The sequence below is a fragment of the Mus musculus genome, chromosome 5 (genome assembly GCF_000001635.26).
Source record: "Mus musculus strain C57BL/6J chromosome 5, GRCm38.p6 C57BL/6J".
In the NCBI taxonomy this organism is placed as follows: domain Eukaryota; kingdom Metazoa; phylum Chordata; class Mammalia; order Rodentia; family Muridae; genus Mus; species Mus musculus.
This window is the reverse complement of record NC_000071.6, coordinates 13,446,010-13,473,698: the sequence shown is the minus strand read 5'-3', so window position 1 is coordinate 13,473,698 and position 27,689 is coordinate 13,446,010. Positions and strand designations below refer to the sequence as shown.

Genomic DNA, 27,689 nt, shown 5'->3' with positions numbered 1-27,689 from the left:
TGGTGAGTGATGACTGTGCTGTTTGATATTTACAGACTAAAATTAATAACAGCATCTGAATTGGAACAAGGTCCCCATGCATACATAACAGGAAGCTAAATGAGCTGAAGGAATCAGCAATGAACTGTTTAAACCGGAAGGAGCCAGGAACCAAAAGCGTTTTTTATGAGTCAGCTTTACCTCAGGATGATGTCCAACTTCAATATAGGTGCAGATTGGATGGAAAGCCCCAGTTCCACAGGCATACAAGTGAGTCTGATTATAAGCCTCCAGGACCTTGATGAAATTGGCACATTCTTTCTGTGAAACAAAAGGCAAACCAGTTAGTTCCAGCCGTCAGCCTGACTGAAGAACCCAGGATGTTTGCCATGCTGGGAGAGATTTTGTATGTATACCTTTTTCAAACTTTAGGGCTCATTTATTATTCTGTTATTTTGTTCATAGCATTACATGCATTAAAATGTAAAAACCTAAACCTTGAGGAAATTAATATAATATACTGTGCCTAGTTTTATATCAACATGAACAAGCTATAGTTATCTGAGAAGAGGAAACCACATGTGAGAAGATCCATCCATCAGACTGGTATGTAAGCTAGCATATAAGGCATTTTCTTAATTAGTGATTGATAGGGAAGGGTCCAGTCCCTTTTGGGTGGTGCCACACATGGGCTAGTGGTTCCTTGTTCTATAAGAAAGCAGGTCAATGAGCAAGCCATAGAATGCAAGCCAGTCAATATCACCCTCAGCAGCTTCTACATCAGCTCTTGCCTCCAAGTTTCTGCCCTGGCTTCCTTCAAAATGAACAGTGGTATTGATATCTAAGGCCAAGTCGTTTTGGATGCAGTGTTTCATCCCAGCAATAGTAACCCTGGATAAGACATATACCCTTCACCAAATATCTTTCATGAAAACTATTTCTAAAACATCATAGCCTAACTGAATAGGAAGTTCTGGGTTGCCAGTAATCATGGGTGATATTTCCATAGTTCAGACAACAACCAACTCTCTAAATAACAAATTATTCAAATGAGATTATGGTGAAATTCTTATTACAAAAGTGACTTCTGAGTTTAAATTTAGAAAACAGGAACAGAAATAAAGGATAACCTGAAGCTAATCATTGCTAGTAATGCATATTGGTTTCTTTCTAATAAGTATGCATTCAGATACTACCTAATAGATATATTGAGAGTGTTTTCCTACATTGTTCATAGTTTTTAAGAAAATTTTCAGTTGAATATTTAAAAGTAAGCCCTAGAGATGGAGCTATAATATTTCAAACCAGACTACTGTATAAATGGTGTTGGCTCGCTCACAAAATGGAGAACCAGGTTGAATGTTATGCTCCGAAGTGTGTTATGCCCTCAAAGCTTTCTCTGTGACCCGCGACTTCTTAGGTGTGAACTCAGAATGCATCTGGACTTATGCAGTCAGTTAGAGTTTATAAGTGGAGTGTTATAACTCGCTGAGTACATTTCCACATGACATTTGTATCCAGTACTTGCACCTGATGGCTTAGGTCTCAACTCCATTGGCCCATAAAATAAGGAGCAGGAAACTTCAGCAGAATAATTAACATTTCAATTCAAGAAAGTACCTGCTATTCATTCTATCTGATTGCTCTAGGACAAAACCTGATATTGTCCTATGAATATACACCCTTAGATGAATTAGACTTATTTAAAACAAAATGGAAGCTTTAGATGTGAATCCTCACGCATTCTTAACAATAATGTGCAATTTCAGTAGGTAAAAATTACAAAACAAACCAAAACAAAACTAAAAAACCAATTTCTTTATTGTTTTGTTAAGTAAATACAGAATGTATTCTCTTTCTTTTGGGCAAGGCATAAAATTATGCTCTGAAATCAACCGACTTTGCAAATTGTTCTGTTCTGAGGAAGAATTTCCTAGCTTAAAGGTTGTATGTATACCCTTCCTCACTCACTTTGAACAGGTTAGTTCCTGTTCAAAATATCATCACTGCAAAGGAGATAAAACATAACTTCGCTTGTTCTCAAAGCCCAGACTTCATTCTGTATCAGTCCCTCCTCTTTTCCCTACAGGACACAACATGAACGCCTATGCAGAGGAAGGAAACATCTGATAAATTCATTTACAAATGAAGCATTCATGGGTTTGCCCACAGGATATATTCGTACTCCTTTAAAAAAAAATCTGTCAATTTTCAAAGGAGGAATTTTTAAAAATATCTTTCTTTGAAACATGTAGGTGGTCACATATTCTGCTTTTACAGCCATCCCTCATTGTGGGTTCAATATTATTATATACAAGAAGATAAATAATGAGTTCTGGTACCATATGTCAAAAGCAAGATATTGGCTGTGCATTCATGGTTAAGCACATGGATATTCTAGTAAATAATAGTTGCAGACCCAGTCAGAAGACTTGTTTACTTTAGAAAAGAACAGGACTTCACTTGGTCTGGGAAATGCTTGTTGAGACTCACAAGCCATTTTGCATGTAAACCTAACGTCTCTAGTTCCATTATTCACATCCAATACCTCGTAACAATTTTAAAAGAGACTATGGTTCTCTGTGGTATAAAAGCAAAACATAATCATGAGTACAAATACTTGGAAACACAAAGGAAGGGTCACATTACCCTTACCACTGTTATGAATTTAATACCATAGCTTTTGTGAGTTCATTATTTCATATAGATTAGATAACCAATTAGCAATTTACCAGCGACTAAGGCTGTCTTTCTAAAGAAACTAGCAGGTTATAATTAACACAAGAAAAACTCCCTAAGCTCTTGAAGCCCACAAAATTGGACTACATTGAATATCAAATTCTCAATTTGTTCTCTATTAACTGTTAAATAGGGAACCACTATACTATGACAACCATTCTTTTACAAAGCTGCTGGAACAAAATCAATCATGGGACTCTAGCCGAGAAACCTGGCAAAGAGTCTGACTGAGTGTGCTGATAACAAGTGAGTCTGAGTTAGAGAAAATGGAGCCCCACCCTATTGGCCCAAGGCCTAGAATGATCTCCTTAATTTCCCCCACTCAACTCTCCCAATTGGCAAGTCGCACTGTTTGCCATGCCCCGAGGCTACCTTAGTATTATTTTCAAAGTAAAGGTTGAGGCAAATAGAGTGCGGAACAATTTCTTGGGCTTAGAGGGTAAAATGATGGTTGTAGGAAAACAAAGGAGTGGAAGGAAATACTTTCAAGATTGGTTTGAACATAGCCAAAGGAAGAACCCTCAGCATGTGTGGAAGAGGAAAGTAGACAAAAGGGTCTGAACAGAGAGGAACCCAAAACTTAAAAGACATTCACTTAGGATCTGTTCTTAAGAGAATGTCTACATAACAGTGTATCAATCCAGTCATTCAGTTGCCTCCCTTTTGTAGTCTGTGGCTGCCAAGCCTGGCAAGGATTCCAAACAGGACATTCATTTTATTCTGAGGCTGCCTGAACATTCTGTTAAACTAGGGGGAAGCACGGCAGCAAAAGGAGACACACTTCACACATTGCTGCTCTGGGGAAACAGAAGAGGAGTGTTTCTGACCTTTCCTTGAACCATGACGTTTCTCAAAACTCAGAATGTAATGTACTTTTTGGCATTAAACTCCTGCACGGCTTTGCTCCACACTGGAGGATTTACAGCGCAATAAAGACAGTGCAGTCAGCTCAAAATGAATTCATTTTTCAAACCTTGATCTTTTCTTCAAACTTCAGTTGATATACACAGGTGAACTTGGTAACACCTTGACATCCCGAGAGTCAGTGAATCTCAGGGCCTTCAGATCAACAGCACCCCACCATCATTAGTTTAGAAGTAAGAGCAGTTATAATCCAATAAAAACCCAAGCCCACACCTGAGGAGCCTTGATAAATCATCCTCTATGACAAGTTGTTTGGATCTGAGTTCTAGTGGGGGGCTCTAGCCTTTTTGGAGCACATGAATAGAAAAATTATGCATAAAAATATTGTCCCAAAGAATAAATGTAGAGAACATATCTATCCTTGAAAAAGATATCGGAGCTGAAAGCAGAATGAATCAAAAACAAACATCACAGATAGAGCTACGTAGCCCAGATTAGGCTCTGTTGCAGACTTTTCCTGGACCGTTACAAAAATAAAGCCCATCCATCTGTCAAAACAACTGCTCCATGCATGGAAATTAGAACAGCACTGAGGTGTTTTTAACTAACTTCCGATCCTTACGCTTTCTACAAAAGAATATAATTTACCTACAATTCCAATTACCTCTTCCCCTGTTCTTAAACTATGGATAAAATAGTGAGAATTTAACCTAAATAAAGAAGCGGCTTAAAAAAAACAAATGGGGAGGAGACAGTGAACAGGAACCATCTCTATTCAAATATATTCAGTTCGTGATTAAATCAAGCAAATTTGTGCTGGTTCAAATATAAACCAGCCCCAAATGAATGGGGATAGGATAGCACTGCCTCAGGTCAGTGACAATTTACTTTAAAGGAAAACTCAATAGTCCCTGTGCCATCAGCCGCTCACGTGGAATTCTTTTACTGTATAACCCAGCAGCTGGGAAAGCAAACGAATCCGTGGCTGTCAGGATGGGTGGGTGCACGCTGCAGGAAAACCCATTAATAAGCTTAATTCCTGAAGTTAATCCATTGACTCTCTTTCCACTGGTCCATTTATTTGGCAAGCTGACTGCATACTCCAAGGTTCCTGCCAAAGCGGTAATCCATGAGATTGCTCCTGTCACTCACGTTATCCTTCTTCTATTGGAGTTGCCCTGGACTTATCTGGCAGTAGTGATTTGTCTTTTTCCCTTCCTAAATTGTTCTGATCCAACTGTGATCTGATCATTCTCAATCATGTCTTCCCAGTCCTTCACACCCACTACAGGTGGCTAGAAATCTCTTCTTCACAGACGCGCATCTCACAGAGCTCATACATGGCTGTGCTCTCATTGTTGTATTATCTGCCTGAGATTGAATTAGTGACTTCTAACTTATATACCTGTATCGTAACAGAATTCAGCCTGCCAAGGAGAGATACCATTGTCTTTCTAGTGTAGGATAGAAGACCTAGAAAGAGGTCTAGCTTTTAGAGGACTGTCTGGTGTCATGGTTACAAATCTCCTTTCTTCCAGCTGCATTGTTTGATATCAAGCTAGATTTTGATTTGGTTAAGAGCTGTCCAAAATACTAAACACATTATATAGTTAATAATATAAAATGTTCATGCAATTCTCTTAGTAAAATGGAAATTCTCTAATGAGTTTTTAAACCACCATAGATGTAGTATGTATCAGACTTCTGGTACAAGTAGATACTGTATATGGATAGTCAATGCTCTCTCTCTCTGTCTCTCTGTCTCTCTGTCTCTCTCTCTCTCTCTCTCTCTCTCTCTCTCTCTCTCTCTGTGTGTGTGTCTCTCTGTGTGTGTGTGTGTTTTAAGAGCCTAAAGTGTATTTCCCTTATGAGGATCCTAAAACATAAAATATTGGAAATATGTTTTTTGGAAAGGTTCTCCCCTGGCTGGCATGGCACTGACCATGTAGAACAGGCTGGCTTACAAGGAGTTATATAGACCAGAGTGGCCACAAACTCACAAATGTCCAATTAACTCTACCTCCTGAGTGCTGTAATTAAAAGCTTTCACCACCATGCACAGTATGAAAGATTTTTGTAATAATAGAAATGTGCTGAAAATCAATTAGTTGCTCTAGAGTCAATGAGTGATATAAGTGCAGATGCAGAGCCATGTTGGCTTCAACTGCATTACTTCAAAAGTTGTGGCTAGAAGCCCTTGTCCAGTAAACCTTGAGTATGGTGATATTTACAAATAGACCCTTGAAGAACTAAGTTAATGGAGGCCCCTAGGGTGACCCTAATCTAATCTACTTTGTTTTTTTCCAGAGAGGAAAGAAAGATACATAGAGAGGCATCAGGGTGAGCGGACACAGAGGAATGAGCATCCAGAGAAGCATTATGAGACATACTGAGGAACAAGCCAATGAGTGGGCCTCAAAGCCAGCCCTTTGGAGGCTTAGATCTTTTGCTTCAAGCTGCCATGACTGGGACAAAATAAATGTCGGTTGTTTCAAGCCATACTGTAGTTTTATGTTGTGGCATTCTGGGAACAAATGTAAAAGAGACTGCAGGCATGTTGATTGTGTAATGATAAAAGATGCTTGGTCAAAGACATTTATGGTTGCTGTTTAAATTTTTAGCAAAATAAAACAAATGTAATAAAAAAGTTTTGATGTTAGTTATCTAAGTTATGGTCTTCTACGTCACACATAATTAGATATTAAAGTGAAATTTCACAAATTCCATTTGTCCAGCTTTTTGAAACAAAAGTATTTCTTCAAATAATTTAGGATAATAGACCAAAAATCTACAAACGGGTCTACATATATGTTCATGCTTATGTGTATTAGTGTATATACACATATCACTATGATAAATTGTAGATATTATATTTGACTAGAGTTCAACCTAAGAAATTTAGAATTCATTGACTTTTATTCATGTTTAATGACAATTTTGATTTCTTTAAAGTATGAACTATAGCCTGGTCACGGTGTATGTCTTCACTACTAGTACTCAGGAGGCAAAGACACTGGGCTTTCTGAGAGGTGGAGGACAGCCTGGCAGTCAAGGCTACAGAGAAACCCTGACTAAAAATAACCAAAACAGCAAAAAAGTATGGAAGACATTCTAAAAAACAGTCAGAAGATCTTACAGGTCAATTCAAATGAAATTATAAAGATAACATTAAAACACTATTGAGATAGCTATTTTTATCCATGAGTTAGGGGTGGGCTTGAATGAGCTTGGGAATCTTCTGTTTTGTGCATGACCACAGGAAAGTTGTTCCAGACTCTTGACCTCAAGTGCTCTCAACTAAAGCTGGGATTAATGATACATCCCAATAAAGCAATAGCATGTATTCATGAACTGGTTATCCATTTTGTTGTTGCTATTGCTATTTTGAGAAAAGGTCTCCCTATATAGCACTGGCTTTCCTGAACTCACTATATGGATCAGCCAGACCTCAGCCTCATAGAGATCCCCTGAATCAGCCTTATGAGGGCTAGGATAAAAGGCTTGTATCACCATAACCTGTGGTTATCCTTTCTTAAAAATAAGCATGTCTTTATTGTTTTGAATGCTTAAAGGCTGTCTAACTTCTATACTAGTCTATATCCTATACCATTCCATACATTATGCCAACAACCCAAATATGAGTTCTTTATTCCTTCTGAAGACATTCTTCAGAGAATTGAAACCCATACTGGGAACTAAACAGAGGTAACTTCAATAAACTTGCTTTAGAAGATTGCTATGTGCCCATCTTCTGCTACAAATAAATGTTACAGGTTGTTCATTAAAACTGTCATGAAATTTCATTACTCCAACAAGGGAGGACTTTCGAATATAGCCACTTTTGTCCTAATATGGGCCTTTGGTCATCATCTAGTTAAGCAGTAAAACACAGCATTGGTTTTTGACAGCTGTAGAGGAATTGTGCTTTGCCAACTTAGTTAAGCAGGGAGTACATTTCCTAGTCACTCCTCTTTAATCGCTTGTAAGGTTGCTCTTATAAGATATTTTTCAAAGATGTGGAAGCAAGGTTTCACCTATAGTCATAGCCCTGTCAATGTTTTCCACGACTGGACCCTTGTGAGCAAGTTCTAACATTGGGCTGGAAATTTATTCCCTTCCCTATTTGTTTCAGTTCAGCCATGAGATCTTGTCTTCATCCTTATCTAGTGCCATGGCAATTAGCAGCATCTTCTTAAGATTAGCAATTGACTACCAGGAATTGATGTAATGAAAAGCAGTTCCCGCTCCCCCTTGATATGTTCTTTGTCCACTTTACTTTCTTTTCTAACACCAAATCTGGTTGTCTATAGAATTGTAGGCACAGTTAACACGTCAGAAGCAGTACTCAGCCTACCATAGAGTCTTCACCACATGCTACCATTGCACAAATTTTGATACCTTTTGTAAAATTCTTTTTATATTCCATTTATTTAAGTCTGGCCTCTAAAGAAATTCTAACAGGTGAATATCTTACTAAAATAGAATAACTTATCTGAAAATGCCTACCTAGAAGGGGTTAATAGATTTGACCTAATTATCTCCCCTACATATAATCACTACTTTATAATATTTTTGTTTATAAATATGATGGTTTATCCTTTCATAAGTATGTGTGGAAGAATAAAAATTATATAAATATTGAAATTATTTCAACATGCTACTAGAAAACAAATATTTTAAAAGATTATACATGATATAAATATACATGAACAAATATGCATAAATATAATATATATGTAATATATAGTACAGTATGTTAAAGCTATCCATAATATACATTATAGATACAGAAAATGTGGTACCTTTACACAATGGAGTACTACACAGCTATCAAAAACAATGTATTTATGAAATTCTTGGGCAAGTGGATAGATCTGGAGGATATCATCTTGAGTGAGGTAACTCAATCACAAAAGAACACACATGATATGCAATCACTGATAAGTGAATATTAGCCCAGAAGCTCAGAGTACCCAAGATACAATTCAGAAACCACATGAAACTCAAGAAAAAGGAAGACCAAAGTGTGGATACTTTGATTATTCTTAGAAGGGGGAACAAAATATACATGGAGACAAAGTATAGAGCAGAGACTGAAGGAATGACTGTCCAGAGACTGTCCCACCCGAGGATCCATCCCATATACAGTTACCAAACCCAGACACTATTGTAGATGCCAACAAGTGTTTGCTGACAGGAGCCTGATATAGCTGTTTCCTGAGAGGTTTGGCCAGTGCCTGACAAATACAGAAGGAGATGTTCACAGCCATCCATTGGACTGAGCACAGGGTCCCCAATGAAGGAGTTAGAGAAAGTTCCCAAGCAGCTGAAGGGGTTTGCAGCCCCATAGGCAGAACAACAATATGAACTAACCAGTACCCCCAGAGCTCCTGGAACTAAACCACCAACCAAAGAATACACATGGTGGGACTGGTGGCTCTAGCTGCATATGTAGCAGAGGATGGCCTAGTCGGTCATCAATGGGAGGAGAGGACATTGGTCCTGTGAAGGTTCTATGCCCCAGTGTAGGGGAATGCCAGGGCCAGGAAGCAGGAGTGGGTAGGTTGGTGAGCAGGGGGAGAGGGGAAGTGATAGGGGGTTTTGGGAGGGGAAACCAGGAAAGGGGATAACATTTGAAATGTAAATAAAAAATATCTAATAAAAAAAAGAATAAAAATATTTAATATATTTAGCACCTAAATGAAGATTACTGAGAATTTTCATCATTGTTCTCATTTTAACATAATAAAGAAAAGTTAACATCCTCTGGTACTAGTAATCACATTTTCTAAATAAAATCATGTTTGCATCCTCTCTCCTTCCCCAGCTCTCATCAAAAGCAGCATATCAACACTAACATTACGATGCTACAGAACTTTGGGAAAGTTTAGTGATATTTTGTAGATCTATCTTATTGTTCCCTTTTGAATCAAATTAACGTTAAAAACAGCCAAAAGCTGATGATAGCATATTTATCTTCAGACAGAGTTTACCATCTATAAGAAAATATTCTTAAAATTAAGGCTAAATCTATAGCATCATGGTTGGTTTATCGGTAAGTAGATATCCATTTATATAAATCATTCAGCACAAGAGGAACAGAATATATGAGCGATGGCTAGGAGAGTTCCAGGTGAGGGGGACTCTGTGGACTTCTCACTTGAGATAGGAAATCCTCTCTCTGGAATTTCCTGAGATTGAGCTAATGATTCATACAGAATGGCTTAAAGTGAATTACCTTGCTCTGTTCCAGCCAGATATAAATAATGATTCTTAAGCTAGTGCCAACCTTCTTTTGGGCCACTTAAAAATATACTTGAAATTTCTCAAGATGATCGAATTTTAACATCCTTTTTGGATTGCTAGTATTATTTTGCAAGTAAAGTTAGTCACTTACAATAATTACAAATGCCAGTTCTTACATATGACGGTTGGTCTGGGTTGATGGAGAAATGTTTATCGTTTTATTTTGCTTAAAAATTCAAATGGCAATTCAAAAGTTGAATAACATCTAAAATAAATCTAAAGGTTCAATAGCACTTGTTGTACATCTTGTACCTGACACAGGACACTGAGTTTCCTAATGACTTCTAAAACAAGCACGCGTTTGTGAGGCTTGGACTGCTTAATCATGAGAGGCTACATTTGGATCCCTGCAACCTCTGTGAATCGTTGGGTATGGTGGTACCTTCTGGAGAATAAAAAGCAGGACAAACTCTGGGCTCACTGGCCAGCCAGCTTAGGCAAATGGATTAAATTCAGATTATGTCTCAGAAAAATATATTGGATTGTGACTGACCAAGAAATAGAAAACAGGACAAACTCTGGGCTCACTGACCAGCCAGCTTAGGCAAATGGATTAAATTCAGATTATGTCTCAGAAAAATATATTGGATTGTGACTGACCAAGAAATAGAAAATTAGTCTGTGGCTCCCACTGACATGTATGTACCCCGTACACAACCATGTACACGAATATACTCAGAAAGGAAACATTGTCTGTGTCACCAGTCACCGATTACTCTAAGAAAATGTGCTGCGATCAATATCAAGTATTCAGAAAACTCTCAGTGTTTGCAGTCACGAATGTTGAATCTGTAAATTCAGATAATGCAGTATTTCTCTCAATAGTAATGCGCACATCACTCAGAGGAATATAAAATCTACACTTAAATCTGCTTCATTTCATGAGACAAGAGATTTTCTGGTCTACATTCAACATTTGTTAGCTGCATGATTGCAGTACTGTCATCTTTCACCAGGAGCCATATTTGGAAATACACTATCTATTGTGAGGTCATCTTCATTGTCAATAAGAACCACATTCAATATTAACAACAATTATAAAGTAACAGGCCTAATCTACTTTAAGCAAGTTATCCTGCTAAGGTTTTATGGATACTTGCAAAAGCACATGGCTACTGGGTCAGACCTAATGGCCTTATTACTCACTGGATGCAATAGCCGTAATAGCAGCTTGAATTGTACAGTTTGCACAGCTCCATTGTGGCAGTGAATAGAGGACCAGGTAACTACTGCCTAAAGTATATGGCTTTATACCAGAGGAGTTATAGTAAAATAAATTTTAATATTTAAATCTGGGTGTGTTAAGATGCCTTTGAGTTGAATGAGATGGTAGGTCACTATCCAGTCACTCCACACACAAGCTTCAGCCTCCAGAGAAGACCTCTGCTTATCAAGGCTGTTTGAAGCCAGCCAATGGCTTCTGAGGAATAATTAATTTTAGATTACTCTTAACTACAAAAACACAATTGACAGTCTGGCGGTGGTTACGCATGCCTTTAATCCCAGCACTTGGGAGGCAGAGGCAGGCTGATTTCTGAGTTCGAGGCCAGCCTGGTCAACAAAGTGAGTTCCAGGACAGCAAAGGCTACACAGAGAAACCCTGTCTCAAAAAAGCAAAAACACAAACAAACAAACAAACAACAAAACCACAATTGACAATAATCTGTGGCATAAGTAGTTGATGCTACTGCTCAGACAAAAATGTGATACAAATATAGATTTATAAGTTTTGACAGTCAGTGAACATTTGATTTTTGTAAACTCCAAAATTTGAAAAACAGCAACAACTCTCCCTCACTTGCAAATTAATACCAAGCTTTGAAATTCCTAAGACCAACCAACCAACCAAAAACGCTGAAGGTTAGTGACATCCTTGAACTTTGAAATATTAAATAAAATTTAATGTTTGGCATGCAACTTTTGACATGTATGAGACAAGTGAGACTAAAATTGTGTTACTTGTCAAAAATTAATGCTGCTAGATTCATGGAATATGAGTCCTTTTGATAGAGCTGTTATTGTACACCATAGCTTTCTATGGTCATAACATTTAAGAACAGGAAAACAAACTCCTTAAAACTATGGAGTTCTGAGGTTCAGGTGCATAACGCTGCTCTCTGAAATGTATCTGGAAAAGAATTCTGAGAATCTGCTCCTTTTGGTTCCTCTCAGATGGTTGAAATTTTGATTTCCAATGATGCTCAAAATATTTCTAGCAGTCATACGGTTGCCATTTGGTTTTATTGAAACAGTGCAAAGAGAGATGGGTTAGTAGGATAAACAAAGAGGATTCAGAGAGCTATTGATTCAAAACAGATTCTTTTACCAGCTTAGCACAAATTCATTTTGCATTTGCAAACCATGGTCAAGGAAGCTAAGCCACCAGAAAAAATGTACTGAGAATAACTCAGGGGGATTTAGAGCCTTGGGAACATCAGCAAGGGAGAGTAGAGGGCAGTCAAAATGTACAGATCATATTTTATTTTTGTCATCAAATTACCTTTCTAATATAAAATACATATTTTCCAGCATGTCTCTAGCAAGTAGATAGTAAAGGTGATAAGCACTTCATACATCTAACGAAAATACCAGAGAGATTCTAAATTTAACACTGACACATCAAGCAAAGAGTGTATTAATTAACAAGACAGCATGCTTTATAAACTGATTCATTTTTTTTCACAACAAAAAATACCCCTCAGATTAATGTTGTTAGAAATGTCTTTTACTAGCAGATGAAAGGCAACATATCCCACTGTGTGTGTGTGTGTGTGTGTGTGTGTGTGTGTGTGTGTGTGTGTGTGTGTGTGTGTGAGAGACAGAGAGAGAGAGAGAGAGAGTGAGAGAGGGGGGAGAGGGACTGATTGCCTCTTTACCACAGCCTTCACTCTGCAATAGTTGCTATTAATAAATGTTTGTTGTGTATTGGCACAGAGTAATGATGGGTTGGATCTTCCCACAAGAGAATAGGGAGGTGGTTACTTCCCCAAATGAGGTTATAGCCAGAGGCAGGAACTATGCAGGTTCAACATCATGACATGTGGTTACCTCTGGATGAGGATGCAATTTCTGACACAGAACTAAAGCACTCTCTTGGCTACTTTAAAAGTGATCCGTTCTCCAGGTTTATAGTAATACTTGCTGGTTTTGTCTCACTTTGCCTGCTGCATTCTTACACTAACTGAGTCCTGAGAGGACAGGGCTTTCCCAAGATGATTTGTTTCTAGATCCTTTATTTCCAAGGGAGTTGTGGAAGCAAGGAACAGGAAAGGGTGACCCACACTGTAGAAACCAGAGAGCTCTCACTTGGAAATTATAGTTTACTATTCTTGTAAATGTGAAAGGTCAATTTTTATTGTGATTACTGTTCTGTCTTGAAGTCCTGATGGTTGCACTCCCCCATGCTTCATTCTTGTGGTTTCCAGCATCACAAGAGCACTTTGAAAAGAATTCCTGCCCATAAATCCCCACTGATCACTAGTTACTTAAGATAGAGTACAGGATTTCCATGAAACTGCCATGGTGTTACTGCATAAATCAGGTATTGAATGAAATATACTTTTCCTCTCAGTCTTTCTTTCAGATTAGTTATGTAAATTATATCTTAAAATAATAATTGTGCTTGATCATGTTTATCAAGAATGTTACAAATTTTAACAACTCCTTCAATCTTTATCTCAAAGTCACATGTAAAGAAAAAAGATTGAGAAGTAGATATATAAATTAAAGCCTACAAACAAAAAATATTATTGTATCCAATAGGAAGTATATACATTGAAATAGTGCCCAAGGAGGCTAAACAATGAAAAAAATCAACTTAAATAAATTTTCAATGTATCAACTGTACTTTCAATATCTGGGTGAGGGAAGTCAGTATTAAAGAGCCAGATGCATTAGACAGAAGAGTAATATAGGATATACTTTAATGTTAAGTACAACTAAGGTAAAAACATTTCATTGAAATAAAACCATTGTTTTTTTTATTTTCTTAAATAAAAATTACTAGAGAGAATAAAGGATTTGAAAGAAAATTGTCTTACTATAATATAAAGAAATATGAAAGTACATAGTCACAATGCAATATTCCTACATTGAGTTTTCTATCATTAGGCCACCATGTACTACTGTTAACTCTAGAGAATGTAAGCCTTAATGTATCTATCTCTACCATATGATCTGGGGCCATCAACATCATATATATGACACAGACAATGCCAAACACTAATTCTTTGATTCATTTTAGTTCTATAGCATTTATAACATTTGTAATGAACTTTGAATATCTGAAGTTGCTCTCCAAGGGATGCACTTACTCATTTAAGATTATATTACATATCAGGACACAGTAAGGACAAGAGATTTTTGTAGTAGCTGAACAACCTGCATGTCTGCCAGAAACCTAATCTCAGATGTCAGAAAGAGGGGGAGGGAGAGAGGGAGGGAGGGAGGGACAGAGAGAGAGACAGAGACAGAGACAGAGACAGAGACAGAGAGAGGAAGAAGAAGGAGGAGGAGAAGGAGGAGGAGGAAGAGGAGGAGGAGGAGGAGGGAGGAAGAGAGAGATATGGAGGGATGGAAAGAGTGCTCTAAAACTGGTATTGATATGAATAATTTGGAAACCACATAAGCTCAACTGAATATTTGTGCATCATGGCATCTGAATATTCTGATTCAGTCACGTAGTTGCATGTACTCAATACATGGTCATTGCATTTAGTACAAAATTTAGGTAACTTGTCAGACAAGTATCATTATTACCATCACTGTTTTGACAAAACCAAATTAATAGCAGTATAACTCTGCTGTGATCAACAGAGATTTTATTATTCAACAATAATAAAAAGATCAATTTTGCTCAGCATTCAGCATTGATTTTTTTTAATAGCAAACATCTCATAATGAGACCACCCATACCTCTTTCACTGTTCCAAGAATCCTAGTTTTTGTTGAAATCAATGTCTCCATGAGTCCAGAAAAGTACAACACTGGTCCAGCACAACTTTTAGTTATTTCTGTTTTAGTGAAATGATTCAAATCTAAATTTTTTTATTGATATCAAAGATATTATTATCCTGCTCCTGTTTTTGCTTGTGGTGTTGGTGTGTCTTGAGATTCTTCGTTAATGTGCATGTGTGCATGTGTGTGTTCAGTTATGCTCAAATGTGGGTCCTTGTACACAGGAAGGATGGAGACAGGGATCCACATCACTGTCTTTCCTGTATTTGCTCTCCATCTTTCTTGTTTGGTACAGGGTCTCTCACTGAACCTGAAGCTCATAAATTTTGTTAAGCGAGCTGTCCAGTGAGCTTCAAGAATCTGCACATTCACAGGCTAGGATTCCCGGAGCACTCTGCCACTCCAGGATTTTTCTATGGGTTCCCTGCGTGCATAGTAGGTACCTTAGCAAAAGATTCATCTTCTCATTCCAAAGAAACATTTGATGTGGAGAAAGAAGAATACTCTTCCATTGCTGGTGGATTGCAAGGTAGTACAACCAATTTGGAAATTAGACTGATGGTTCCTCAGAAAATTGTACATAGTATTACTTGACAACCCAGATGTACCACTCCTGGGCATTTACCCAGAAGATGCTCCAACATGTAATAAGGACACATGCTCCACTATGTTCATAGCAGCCTTATTTATAATAGCCAGAAGCTGCAAAGAACCCAGATGTCCTTCAACAAAGGAATGGATACAGAAAATGTGGTACATTTAAACAATGGGGTACTACTCAGCTATCAAAATAGATGAATTCATGAAATTCTTAGGCAAATGGATAGAACTAGAAAATATCATCCTGAGTGAGATAACCCAATCACAAAAGAAAACACATGTTATGCACTCAGTGATAAGTAGATATTAGCCCAAAAGCTCCAAATAACCAAGATACAATTCACAGACCACCTGAAGTTCAAGAAGAAGGAAGATCAAAGTGTGGGTGCTTCGGTCCTTCTTAGAAGGAAAACAAAATACTCACAGGAGCAAATATGGAGATAAAGTGTAGAGCAGAGACTGAAGGAAAGGCCATCTAGAGACTGTCTCACATGGGGATTCAGCCCATATACAGTTACCAATTCCAGACACTAGTGTGGATACCAAGAAGTGCATGCTGAAAGGAGACTGATATGGCTGTCTCCTGAGAGGCCCTGTCAGAGCCTTACAAATTCAGAGGTGAATGTTCGCATCCAACCATTGAACTGTATGTGGGATAATAGAGGAGTTAGAGAAAGGACTGAAAGAGTTGAAGGGGTTTGCAACCCCATAGGAAGAACAATATTAACCAGCACCCCTCTCCCAAGAGCTCCCAGGGACTAAGCCATCAACAAAGGAGTGCATGTGGCTCCAGCTACATATATAGCAGATGATGGCCTTGTCATGCATCAATGTGAAGAGAGATCCTTGGTCCTATGAAGGATCCATAGATGCTCCAGTGTAGGAGAATTGAGGATGGGGAGGTGGAAGTGGGTGGGTGGGTGGGTGGGTGGGTGGAGGAACCTCCTCATAGAAGTTGTGGGAGGGAGAATGGGATAGGGGGCTTCTGGGAAGGGGGGAGGGGACCATGGAAGGGGATACCATTTGAAATGTAAATAAAGAAAATATCCAGTAATAAAGAACGAAACAGAAACATTTTCTTTTATGTTCAATTCTTACATAAAATTAAAATGTTTGAAAGATTTTTAATGATCGGTTTTAAATGTGTATTCTTAATTACTTTATTTGCTTGTCTAATAAAATGGTATATTGTAGTATATAACTGCACACTCTGACTTCTGATCCAGCTCCAGCCAGATTTCTCTGAATAGCTCATTCAAGGTTTCTATATGCATCCCTGAATTGTCCAGCTTTAGCAAAATGATTCTGGCAATTTAGAACATCCCTGGCTTCTAATATCTCACCAACTTCACTACCCTAAATTTGCTGGGCTTATCACCCTGGGTTGTCCTCCAAACCAATCCTTTGAACTCCTTAACCAGAATTCTCTAAATCCTAGGCATTTTATCATGGTAATTCACACCAAACCTCACCCCACCTCTTGGCTGTAAATCTCTACTTGTCCTTGTATTTTGATTGGAATCTGTTTTTTCTCCCCATCTACAAATCCAATCTCGTAGGGCTCAGCAACTTTAAATAGTCTCATGATTGATTTTTATTATACTGCCTGTGTTTAGCAGGTAATTTAGAGTGGCAGACTTCTAGTTGTTATTGATAATTAGATATACCAGGTTTGGGAATTTCTATGCCTTTTGTACCTCATTCTATCTTCTTTTAGCAATGTCTATGTTATTAACTGAGAGAGCCATTTTTTTTTTACCAGTGAATTCAAGTCTACATTTTAGGGAGGGTTTAACAATCAGATTGCCTTTTGATAACACCTGCTTAGACCTGGATGTTGGAAACATACAAGATGAATTTCTTCTAAATGTTAATGTTTAAAATAGACAAAAGCTTCAGGTATAATTTTGTGTTTCAGATTTCCTGAAATATTGATAAGGCATAAAATAGAGTATATAGGTTGTAATTAAATTATAGTAATCTATTTACTAAGAAAGTTGAACTGTTTTTATGGTTTGTTCAGATTTAAGCTTTACTTCCAAGCTACTGCATACTTTGTTATCAAGTTTACCTACGGAAGAAATGACCTCTTGTAAAAGTTATTTACCAATCGATGAATGATAAATCCATTATAGCATTGCATAAATTGTATTTGACACCATAGTGTCTAGGATACTGCAAGTTACATAGTTCATTCTTAGTATCTATTTGAAAAATAAGAAGAAGGATAGAAAAACTAGTAACAAAATGTAAAAGAAAGATAAAAGAAAGAAAAACAAAATATAATATATAAAAAGAAAACAAAGGTAATTTAATAGTGATGACCTAGGGACACATTATCGTTCAAGAGGAACCAATATGAATTAACATATTTAACTCTCCCTGTACAAATGATTTACCATGTAATGTAGGCATGTATGAAACAATGTTGCATTTTGAATAAACCATCAAAGAAATTATTGTTATCATTACCTGCTTTCTTTTTATAAAATTATGTTTCTATAATTGAACAATATCACTTATTCTTCCAGTTATAAGATCCACAACAACAACAACAAAATGGTGTTCACAAGAATACGAGAGAAGAGATCACATAGTAGTAAATTACTTAAGAAATTACTAAAATAAGTTAGCAGATTAATGCTTACCAGGATATCTTTTCCAGCCCATTTGCATTCATCTCTCCTTGTGTAAGATACTGGCCACACAATCTAAGGACACAGAAGAATCATATTTTTATGCAATTAAATTTGCCAAGATATTTGTTACTGTGTAATCTTTTGAATTTATTAGGCACAGCTTAGGGAAAGAAATATTATATGCAGGAATCTTTCAAATTTGACTGTCTTTTAACAGTAGCTAATACATTTCTATATACTAAGGTCATGCATTCTCCATCTATAAACTAATTTTTGCAGTGTATGAAATTAGAGTTGGAAATCTATTAAGGCATTCATAGGTGTGAGCAGTTCAGTGCAGGAGGAATTGCTGAGCCAAACTCTAGCACGGCAATAAAGCGCAAGACCTGAAATGTTTGGAAGGTACAGCTCATGAAGTAATCTCTATCTTGTTTGCCTTCTTTTTCTCTCCAAATGAAAATAAGAAATATTTAAAAGTAACATCGTATGTTTTGAGATGATGAAAGTGGAAACAAAGAAAAAAATATATTTCTGAAAATGTGCTTCTTTGACTGGGCATGGTGTTTTTTAGCTATAATCACAGTACTTGGGAAGCTGAAAGACTTCCAAGGACTTTCATTTATTATGAATCCAGTCAAAGTAGAAGAACCACGATGCTACTGATAGTTGCTTAGGCAGTTGAATACATTTTCTCTATAATAGCAATATAAATACTCTACCAAAATTTAGCATAATAGCTTCCAAGTTCCAAGTCTCAAAAATTTTCCATGGGTTTTAATTTTAATACGTCTTTTCTCCACTGGACAAAACAATGTACTACTTCTTCAACAGTTTTTATTCGAGTTATATTTGTTAATATCCAGGGGGAAATGTCATACATTAAATAAAAATCCCGAGTCAGTGGCAGCTTATTATTTATGTGTGCTAGAGAGCTTTTAGCCTCAGGATGATGGATTGCCATTCATCTGAAGCCTCAGGATAATTCACTATAAATGGTCACAAGCTCAGGTAAAGATGGAGATTCCAACTCAGGGAATTGGAAGCCCAAGTGCAGCATACTTATAAACAAAATTTAGGAGTCATTGAAATAACATATGATTCCTTGAGAAATGCATTTAAAGTTCATATAACAAATATGATGTTTAAGAATAGAACGGGTAACTCATCATTTTTTATTATATATATATTGATTTTAGAACAAATAGATTTTAGAAGACACATTTTTTTTAAATTTTTCTCGTTCTTAAAGTTTTGCTAAGCAATTATTACTTTTATTTTGTGTTTTTCACTTCTGTCAAATATTAGTATTTTATAAACTTATTACATTTTTTTTTCATTACTCAAAAACTAGCTAACTACAAATGTCTTAGTTTCTGACTCCATTATTTAAGGTATTTCATGATCTACTTTACATGTGAAGATGTGAAGATGTGTATGTAGAAGTGTGGACTCTAGAAGCTAATGTTGGGTATACTTCTTAATTGCTCTCTGTTTTATTTTTACTGTAACGTGAGTGAACCATGAGCTCATAGATTTGCCTAGACTGACTGACCAGAAGGTTTCTTGTTCCCCTTGTTTCAACCTCCCAAGGACTATTCTATGATCCTGGCACTTTAAGTGGATGCTGTAAACAGAACGCAGGTTGTCATGCTTGCCCATAAAGCACTTGGATCTATCTCACTTACAAAGTTCTAGCATTTAGATGTGCTTATTTGGTTCTTTTAAAATTCAGACACGATTTGTTTCATTGCATAGTTTATAACATGTGTCTAAAAGAAAGTATTAAATATAAAGTTTACATGATTAGAAGTAGTATCATGGCATATCTCTATCTATCTATCTATCTATCTATCTATCTATCTATCTATCTATCATCTCTCTACCTACATACATATGAAGTTTACAAAACAATACAAGTTATCCTCATAATTTTGACAAATATGTTATCCTAAAGTTAAAATAGCAAATGTTCTAAGTTTCTACTTCACTTACTGAAGAATGGTTTCTTTGTATAAGATATTAACACAAAATTTCTTATTTTTTGAACAAAAGTTGATTGTGAGAGGGGTCATGGAGGGAAGAAGTAGGGGAAGAAAATAAGTGTGGCACTATCAGGAACTGGAGGAGATGTGAGAGAAGTACAGAGGGTCAGGAAATCGAATAAAAATATGTAGGGGGGTGATGAACAGGGGATAGCCACTGGAGGGTCCCAGACATCAGGGAAACATGTAGCTTCCAGGAACCAACAAGGATGACTTTAGTTGAAATGTGCAGAGAAGGGGAAGACAGAACCTACTGAGACCACCTCCAGTAGATAAAAACACAGCTCCTAGTCGAGGGATGGTGTCACCCACCCATCTCAAAGTTTTTAACCCAGAAATGTTCTTGTCCAAAGAAAGCATTAGGGAAAAAAAAGTAACAGAGACTGAAGGAGGGGCCAACCATGGACTACCATGGAGATCGACCATGTCTGCAGACACCAAACCCAATACTGTTGCTGTGGTCAAGTGGCCCTTGCTGACAGGAACCTAGTATGGTGGTTCCTGAGGAGGTTTGGTCAGTAACTGACCAATGCAGAAGTGGATGCTGGGACTGAGCTCAGAGAATCTAATGGGAGAGCTGGCGGAAAGACTGGGAGAGCTGAGAGGGATTGCATCCCCTTTGGAAGAACAAAATAGGATGGCACGATCACCCAGTTTTCCCAGAGTCTAGACTACCAACCCAGGAGTGTATCTGGAAGGATCCATGTCTGCAGATTCACATGTAGCAGAGGATGGCCTTGCCTGACAGCAACAGGAGCGGAGGCCCTTGATGCTTTAGAATAGGGGGATGCTGGAGTGGTAGGACGGTAGAGTGTGGTTGGGTGGTGGAGCATTCTCATAGAAGCAAAGGGGAGGGGGACATTGGATGTGGGATGGGGGATTAGTGGACTGGGGAGTAACCAGGAAATGGAATATTGTTTGAGATGGAAACAAATGGAATAATTAATAAAAAAAAAAGTCTTTGAAAGACACATTTTATCATTATATGGTCATCACCTGTGGTCATTTAGAAATGACTCTTTTTTTAAAAAAATCAGATTAAACATACTCAGGTTATGATTTAGTGCCTCAGTTTTACTATAAAATATATCATATTTGAACTGCAATGTTTTGTGAATATGTATCTTAATTCAAACTTTTATATATGTAAATAAACTTCTATGTTTAGGTAATAATAATGATAAAGAAACAGATTTAAAGTTATGTCTCCAAGCAGTTCATACACTTTTAAGAAGTTGCCAACCAATGTGTTCTCAATAAATATTCCACACACCACATTAGTGCCTTCAGTGCTAAGAGAAACAAAGCCAAAACCAGAGATACCAATAAACATGCTAGCTGAAGCACACTCTGGGGTTCTCATGCAAGCTGCTCTTAACTCCTTAGGGAATTAAGGCTGGAAAACTAAGAAAATTTGGTTGACTTATGGTTATACATGTAGACAAAGCAAAACAGTTCTGTCTACTTTAAAAATCTGTTTGTTTTAAATATAGATTCATAGAGTGACTGAAGTGAGCCAGAAATCTAAAGGGATATTATGAGAAATAGCAACCTTCTGACATCTAGATAACCAATTTTGCAAGAATATTGATACCCTGAAATTTGATTTTTACATGAGGATTTGCAAATTTATTGTTTAAAATCAATGATTAAAAATGTTGTAGGCATTATGATCCATATTGTTTGTCACAGTTACTCACCTCTGTCATAACATGCAATACAGAGGCGTATATACACAATTACTCACCTCTGTCATAACATGCAATACAGAGGCGTATATACACAATTACTCACCTCTGTCATAACATGCGATACAGAGACATATATACATGAATGAGAATATCTATATTCAAATAGAACTATGTTCAAGTACAAGAAGGTCATCAGGTGGTTGCTTAATGAACCTTTCACTGGTTGACAAATGGAGAGATGGACAACTTACACAAATATATGTACATGGAAATATATAGTTCATAAACTCAGTTATGATATATTCCTCCAGCATTTCAGATTGAATGTTATTTTCTGCATAAAACCTTATTCCATAAATACTTATGGAAGAATAAGCTAGAGATTTTTTGTTATTGTTGTTTTGTTTTTTGAATGAGCATCAACAGTACTATGATTTTTTTCATCCTTGTTGATAATATGGCTTACTATATCTACTGTCATGTTGTTGTCATTCATTTTGTATATGTCTGAAAAAATCATTTTGAAATAATTTTGTATGTTGTCCTGATATTAAGTAGCTGTAAAATATAATAAAAACTTCAGTGTTTAAAAATAGAGTACATATATTAGAATATAGATACCTTTTGAAAATCTTTAATGTTCACCAAGTTGAATGAAAATATATGATCTTTTGCTCCAACATATAGTCTACTCCGTTCTTCATCCAGAAGGAAGGTGTGGTAACTGGAGCTGTTGGCCAAGCCATTAAAAGTGATCACATTGTTGGATTCCAACATTTCTGAAAGGTAACCAAACATGAGAGTGGTTATTAATATGAGGTCCTTTATAAAAAGATACTACTGGTACATGATGCTCTGATGTTCTGCTGTCAGTGGCAGGCAGTTCTTATACTTCATGCTACTAAATTCACAGAAATCAACCTTTCTTTGTGATTCTTCAACATTAGATCAATAGTTAACACTTTGTTCAATGTATTCCCAAGAAGTACATGCCTAAAGACTAAAAGGAAAGAAATACTTTGTGATAGAAATGGAGTCTATTGAAGTATCTTCATATGTTCATAGACTAGTGACCTGGACCAGGACATCATTCTTCAGTGACAATTTCCTCAAAAGAAGAACAAGATCAGAAGATAAAGACTATAGATAAGTTACTGATCAATTGGGAGATCATACACAAGATAGGTCTTATTCCAAGATGCTTTATTATTGAGTACAGCATTGTAGTACACTCGCCAGGGTAAATAAGACCTCATAAGACCTCCAAAGCAGAAAATAACATACAAATAACATACAATTGGACAAAGTCATCAGGAACCTAACCAAGCAATGTAAAAAGGGAGCACAATATATCTCAAGTAAGTTACAGGTTGAGCGCTGAAAGCCTTGGGGTTGGAACAACAGCCCTTTAAGTTAAGACCAGTCATGTTCTCAGGATCTAGAAAACCCTAGCTCTCCTTAAGCCAATGTTCTAGGACATGGCTTGCCTTGATAAGCAAGTACCTAGTTGTAGACAAGGAACTAAGTTCCATCTCCATATGTCAGAACCTCAGGGGAAGACCTGGTTTAGCCTGCCACTCAACAGAGTAGAATCTTGTATACATGCTTCTTTAATGGTGTGATGACTTAAGTGGTTTTATTTGTTCCAAGCCATTAGCTACAAGGACACTATGGTGTAACAAGTTAGTGGGGCTGTGGAGTATGTATCATTAAACTCCCTAGGTTCTTTAAATTGTTCTACTGGGACATTTCAATGTCTTTTGACCATCTAATTGTCTATATTATATAAACACTATGATATTTAGGAGCTAAAACATAGAGAGATATCAAATCATTTATTAAATATGTTCCTTTTTATATATGTTTTGATTGCACTTTCTCTTTCTTGCGGCATCTCCATGTGATAAAAATACTGCAGTGTTTCAAACTGTACCCTGAATTTTGCCCCATGTTCTTTAATTATATACTTAATGCAATTAGTAATAAATTTGATGTGAATCTACAAAATATAGATTTTTCCAAAGGAGAAACAGCAATGCAAATATTATCTCTTTTTAACCCCTAACTTATAGGAAATATAAACAAAAAAAAAAAACTTGGCTTGTTAGAGATTGCCTTTCTTTATGTTTCTACTTTTTTTTAAAGAACAAATATGAGTTCAACTGGGGAATATAGGTCAAACATTTTAGTATTTAGGTCAGACTAGAGCCATTTTCATTTCTGATATCTTATTGTACTTTCCAATGTAATTGGGAATGCATGGATACATGGTCTACCTTCATTTAGTCTTTGTCCTTTAATGTCATTATTTGTGACTCCTTCAACTACATGTTTTGTTTAAAATGACATCTACTCTTACAATCTATCCCACTATGCTTTCTAAGTTTCAAAACTATAAATACACTAATTCCAGAGAGTCCAAATTATAGGTACCCAAGCAAACTTAAATCATAAGCTCTAAAAAAAGGCAGTGGTGGAACATATCTTTAATCTCAGCGCTTTAGAGGAAAAGGCAGGTGGAACCCTGAGTTTGAAGCCAGCCTAATCTACAGAGTAAGTTCCAGAAGAGCTAAGGCTACACAGAGAAACCCTGTCTTGAAAAGCCAAAATGAAACAAGTGTATCAGCTCAGCTAAAACAAATTTTAAAAAAACAATAAGCAATGGAATGGTCATCTAAACATGAATTTTAATCACAAACACATAGGAGGTACATGAGAGAGGTTGAAGTATAAAGTATAAGAAACTAAGGCAAAAGAATTGTTACTTTTTGAGATCCCTGTTATAGCAGAAGGAGCATCACCAAAGTTCCTGTGTATTAGGAAGGCACAGTCCAACCAACTCTTCACACCGTCGACCTCCGTAAAATGGAAAATGAGGTGAATAATATGTCTCCCAAGAGTTATAATGAAGAAGAAAATAGAACAGTAGTTTACATAGTATATACTCAATCAAAGATCATCTGAATAATGTAAAAATAAATATAAGTATCTCTGATATTAAAAATTAGGGTCTATAACTGGTGACTTTAGCCAAAAAAAAAAAAAAAAAAAAACCAACAAAGGGGAGATAGAACCTGTAGAGAACACCTTCAGTAGATATGCATGGTAGGGACGGGGTCACCCATCAATCTCAAAAATTTGAACTCACAAATGTTCCTGTACAAAGAAAAGACAGGGACAAAAAATGGAACAGAGGCTGAATAAAGGCTATACAGAGATCGACCCATCGAGGCGTCCATCACATCTGCACAAACAAAACTTAGGCACTATTGCTGATGCCAAGAAGTACTTGCTGAGAGGAGCCAAGTATGGCTGTTCCCTGAGAGGTTTTACCTGCACCGGGCAAATACAGATGTAGATAGTCATAGCCAATCATTGAATTGAGCCTGGGGACCCAACGGAAGAGCTAGGGAAAGGACTGAAGGAACTTAAGGGAATTAAAACTCCAAAGGAAGAACACTATTAAGTGGACCAGCCAGATTCCCCAGGGACAAAGTGACCAAACAAAGAGTATTCATGGAGGGATCCATAGCTCCAGATACACATGCAGTAGAAAATGACCTTATCTGACATCAGTGAGAAGGGAGGCCCTTGTTCCTATGGAGGCTTGATGCCCCAGCATAGAGGGATGCTAGAGCAGTGAGGGAGTAGGTGTGTGAGTAGAGGAGCACCCTTATAGAGGCAAAGAGGAGGGGGTAAGAGGGAAGATAGAATGGGAGGTTTGTGGAGGCATAACAGGGATATAATTTGAAATGTGAATGAATAAAATGATTAATAAAAAAGAATTAAGGTCCATATGGAATATACTTTCAATAATACACTTATACCTGTCTTACTGAGCATTCTGTATTAGACAATTTATCACTGTGACAGATGCCTGAGCAAACAATGTAAGGGACACTATATGTGGATGAACAGTTTCACCGTTTGTAATTTGTGTTCTACTGGTTTCATTTCTTTTAAGGCCATAGCAAGGAAGAGTCATCATGGACGAAGGGCACAGGAACGGAAAGCTGTTCACCAGGAAGCCAAGGGCATCACACAGGAATAGTGACAAGACATATTGTTCAAAGGTATTCCCTCAATGAGGTCTTTCCTACATCCAGGCCCTACCTCCTATTTCCCAACCCATACATAATGCTTTGACATTATAAGCCCATCAATAAATTAATGTAGATTAATCTCAAGCCTGTACTTCTCAATGTGTGGCTTGGCCTCCTGGAGACGAGTACTTCAACACAAGATGTTTTGAGGATACCATATTCAAACTATGTCAGGTACTAATATTAACACTGGTAACTTTATATAGGGAAGGAATAAAAGATAGAGGCATGAAATATTGTATACTAATGCTTTTATACATATATAATATTAACTATATGGACTTTGTATACTCTTCATTTTAAGAACAATGAAGTATTTTGTTATCATCTATATCACCAAATCTGAGTAATAAAAATGACTTTGTACACTTTAATTTTAAACAGTGACGGGATCCTTCCAACTGAAAACTATGTTACTAGCTGAATACAAGTTTGGCAAGAATTGTGCATTTCTACATATAGACAGTTACGGTTTTAGTAGCTTATATATGAAATCACCCTGGAAACAAACTACACATTTAAAAATGGACCTGTGAATTCAGTTCATTAAAAAAGAATATTTTCCTTAGTAGAAGTTCTTTTCCATTGTTCTAAAATGTACTTATTTTTGTATCAATCCATTTTTCCTAAATTTGCAATAATAAAAGCCTTTTGTAAAGACATGCAAATTAGAAAAGAATCTTTTTGTGACTCTTATGCAGTGGTCAAAATAAAATTTCTAAACTACTTGCTGAGCTCAAACACCTTTCTTCCACTCAAGCTCATTCTCAGTGTTGTCTTTTCTTTATTTAAATATATGATTGTGATTTTTTTAGATATCAACACACTATGTGTAATCAATGGTAAGTATTTTCAACTCTGAATTTCCTTCTGCAAAATTCAGGCTATTTTTTCCTCATTTCTATTACACTTTACAGTGACATAAACTGATATTGGTGCCAAGACAAATTTTCTGTAATGTGAGATGCTGTTTAACATTCCTCTACCTTTTCACATCTTCCTGGTGCTCATACTTTATCAAAGAGCAACTGAAGGCATTTTAAAACAACATGTCCTGGATTTCCTGGATGTTTTGAGTTAGGATCTTTTTGCATTTTCCATATTCTTTGATTGTTGTGCTGATACACAATGGAGTACTACTCAGCTATTAAAAAGAATGAATTCATGAAATTCCTAGGCAAATGGGTGGACCTGGAGGGCATCATCCTGAGTGAGGTAACCCAATCACAAAGGAACTCACACAATATGTACTCACTGATAAGTGGATATTAGCCCAGAAACTTTGGATACTCAAGATATGAGATACAATTTGCTAAACGCATGAAACTCAAGAAGAATGAAGACCAAAGTGTGGACACTTTGCCCCTTCTTAGAATTGGGAACAAAACACCCATGGAAGGAGTTACAGAGACAAAATTTGGAGCTGTGACAAAAGGATGGACCATCTAGAGACTGCCATATCTGGGGATCCATCCCATAATCAGCTTCCAAACGCTGATACCAATGCATACAACACTAGCAAGATTTTGCTGAAAGGACCCAGATAGAGCTGTCTCTTGAGAGAATATGCTGGTGCCTAGCAAACACAGAAGTGGATGCTCACAGTCAGCTATTGGATATATCACAGGGCCCCCAATGGAGAAGCTAGAGAAAGTACCCAAGGAGCTAAAGGGATCTGCAATCCTATAGGTGGAACAACATTATGAACTAACCAGTATCCCGGAGCTCTTGACTCTAGCTGCATATGTATCAAAAGATGGCCTAGTCGGC

The 27,689-nt window shown here is 36.9% G+C and overlaps 1 protein-coding gene across 7 annotated transcripts in view; it reads right to left on the bottom strand.

Moving 5' to 3' along the window:
- Window positions 1-27,689, bottom strand: part of Sema3a (sema domain, immunoglobulin domain (Ig), short basic domain, secreted, (semaphorin) 3A) — a 478,664-nt gene that overhangs the window by 129,787 nt on the left and 321,188 nt on the right. For all 7 annotated transcript variants that reach the window (XM_006503557.4, XM_011240665.3, NM_001243072.1 and 4 more), the window contains 3 exon segments: window positions 22,438-22,595; window positions 18,093-18,155; window positions 181-300 (listed from right to left, as the gene is read on the bottom strand). In XM_006503557.4, the coding sequence (XP_006503620.1) occupies window positions 181-300; window positions 18,093-18,155; window positions 22,438-22,595 (341 nt within the window).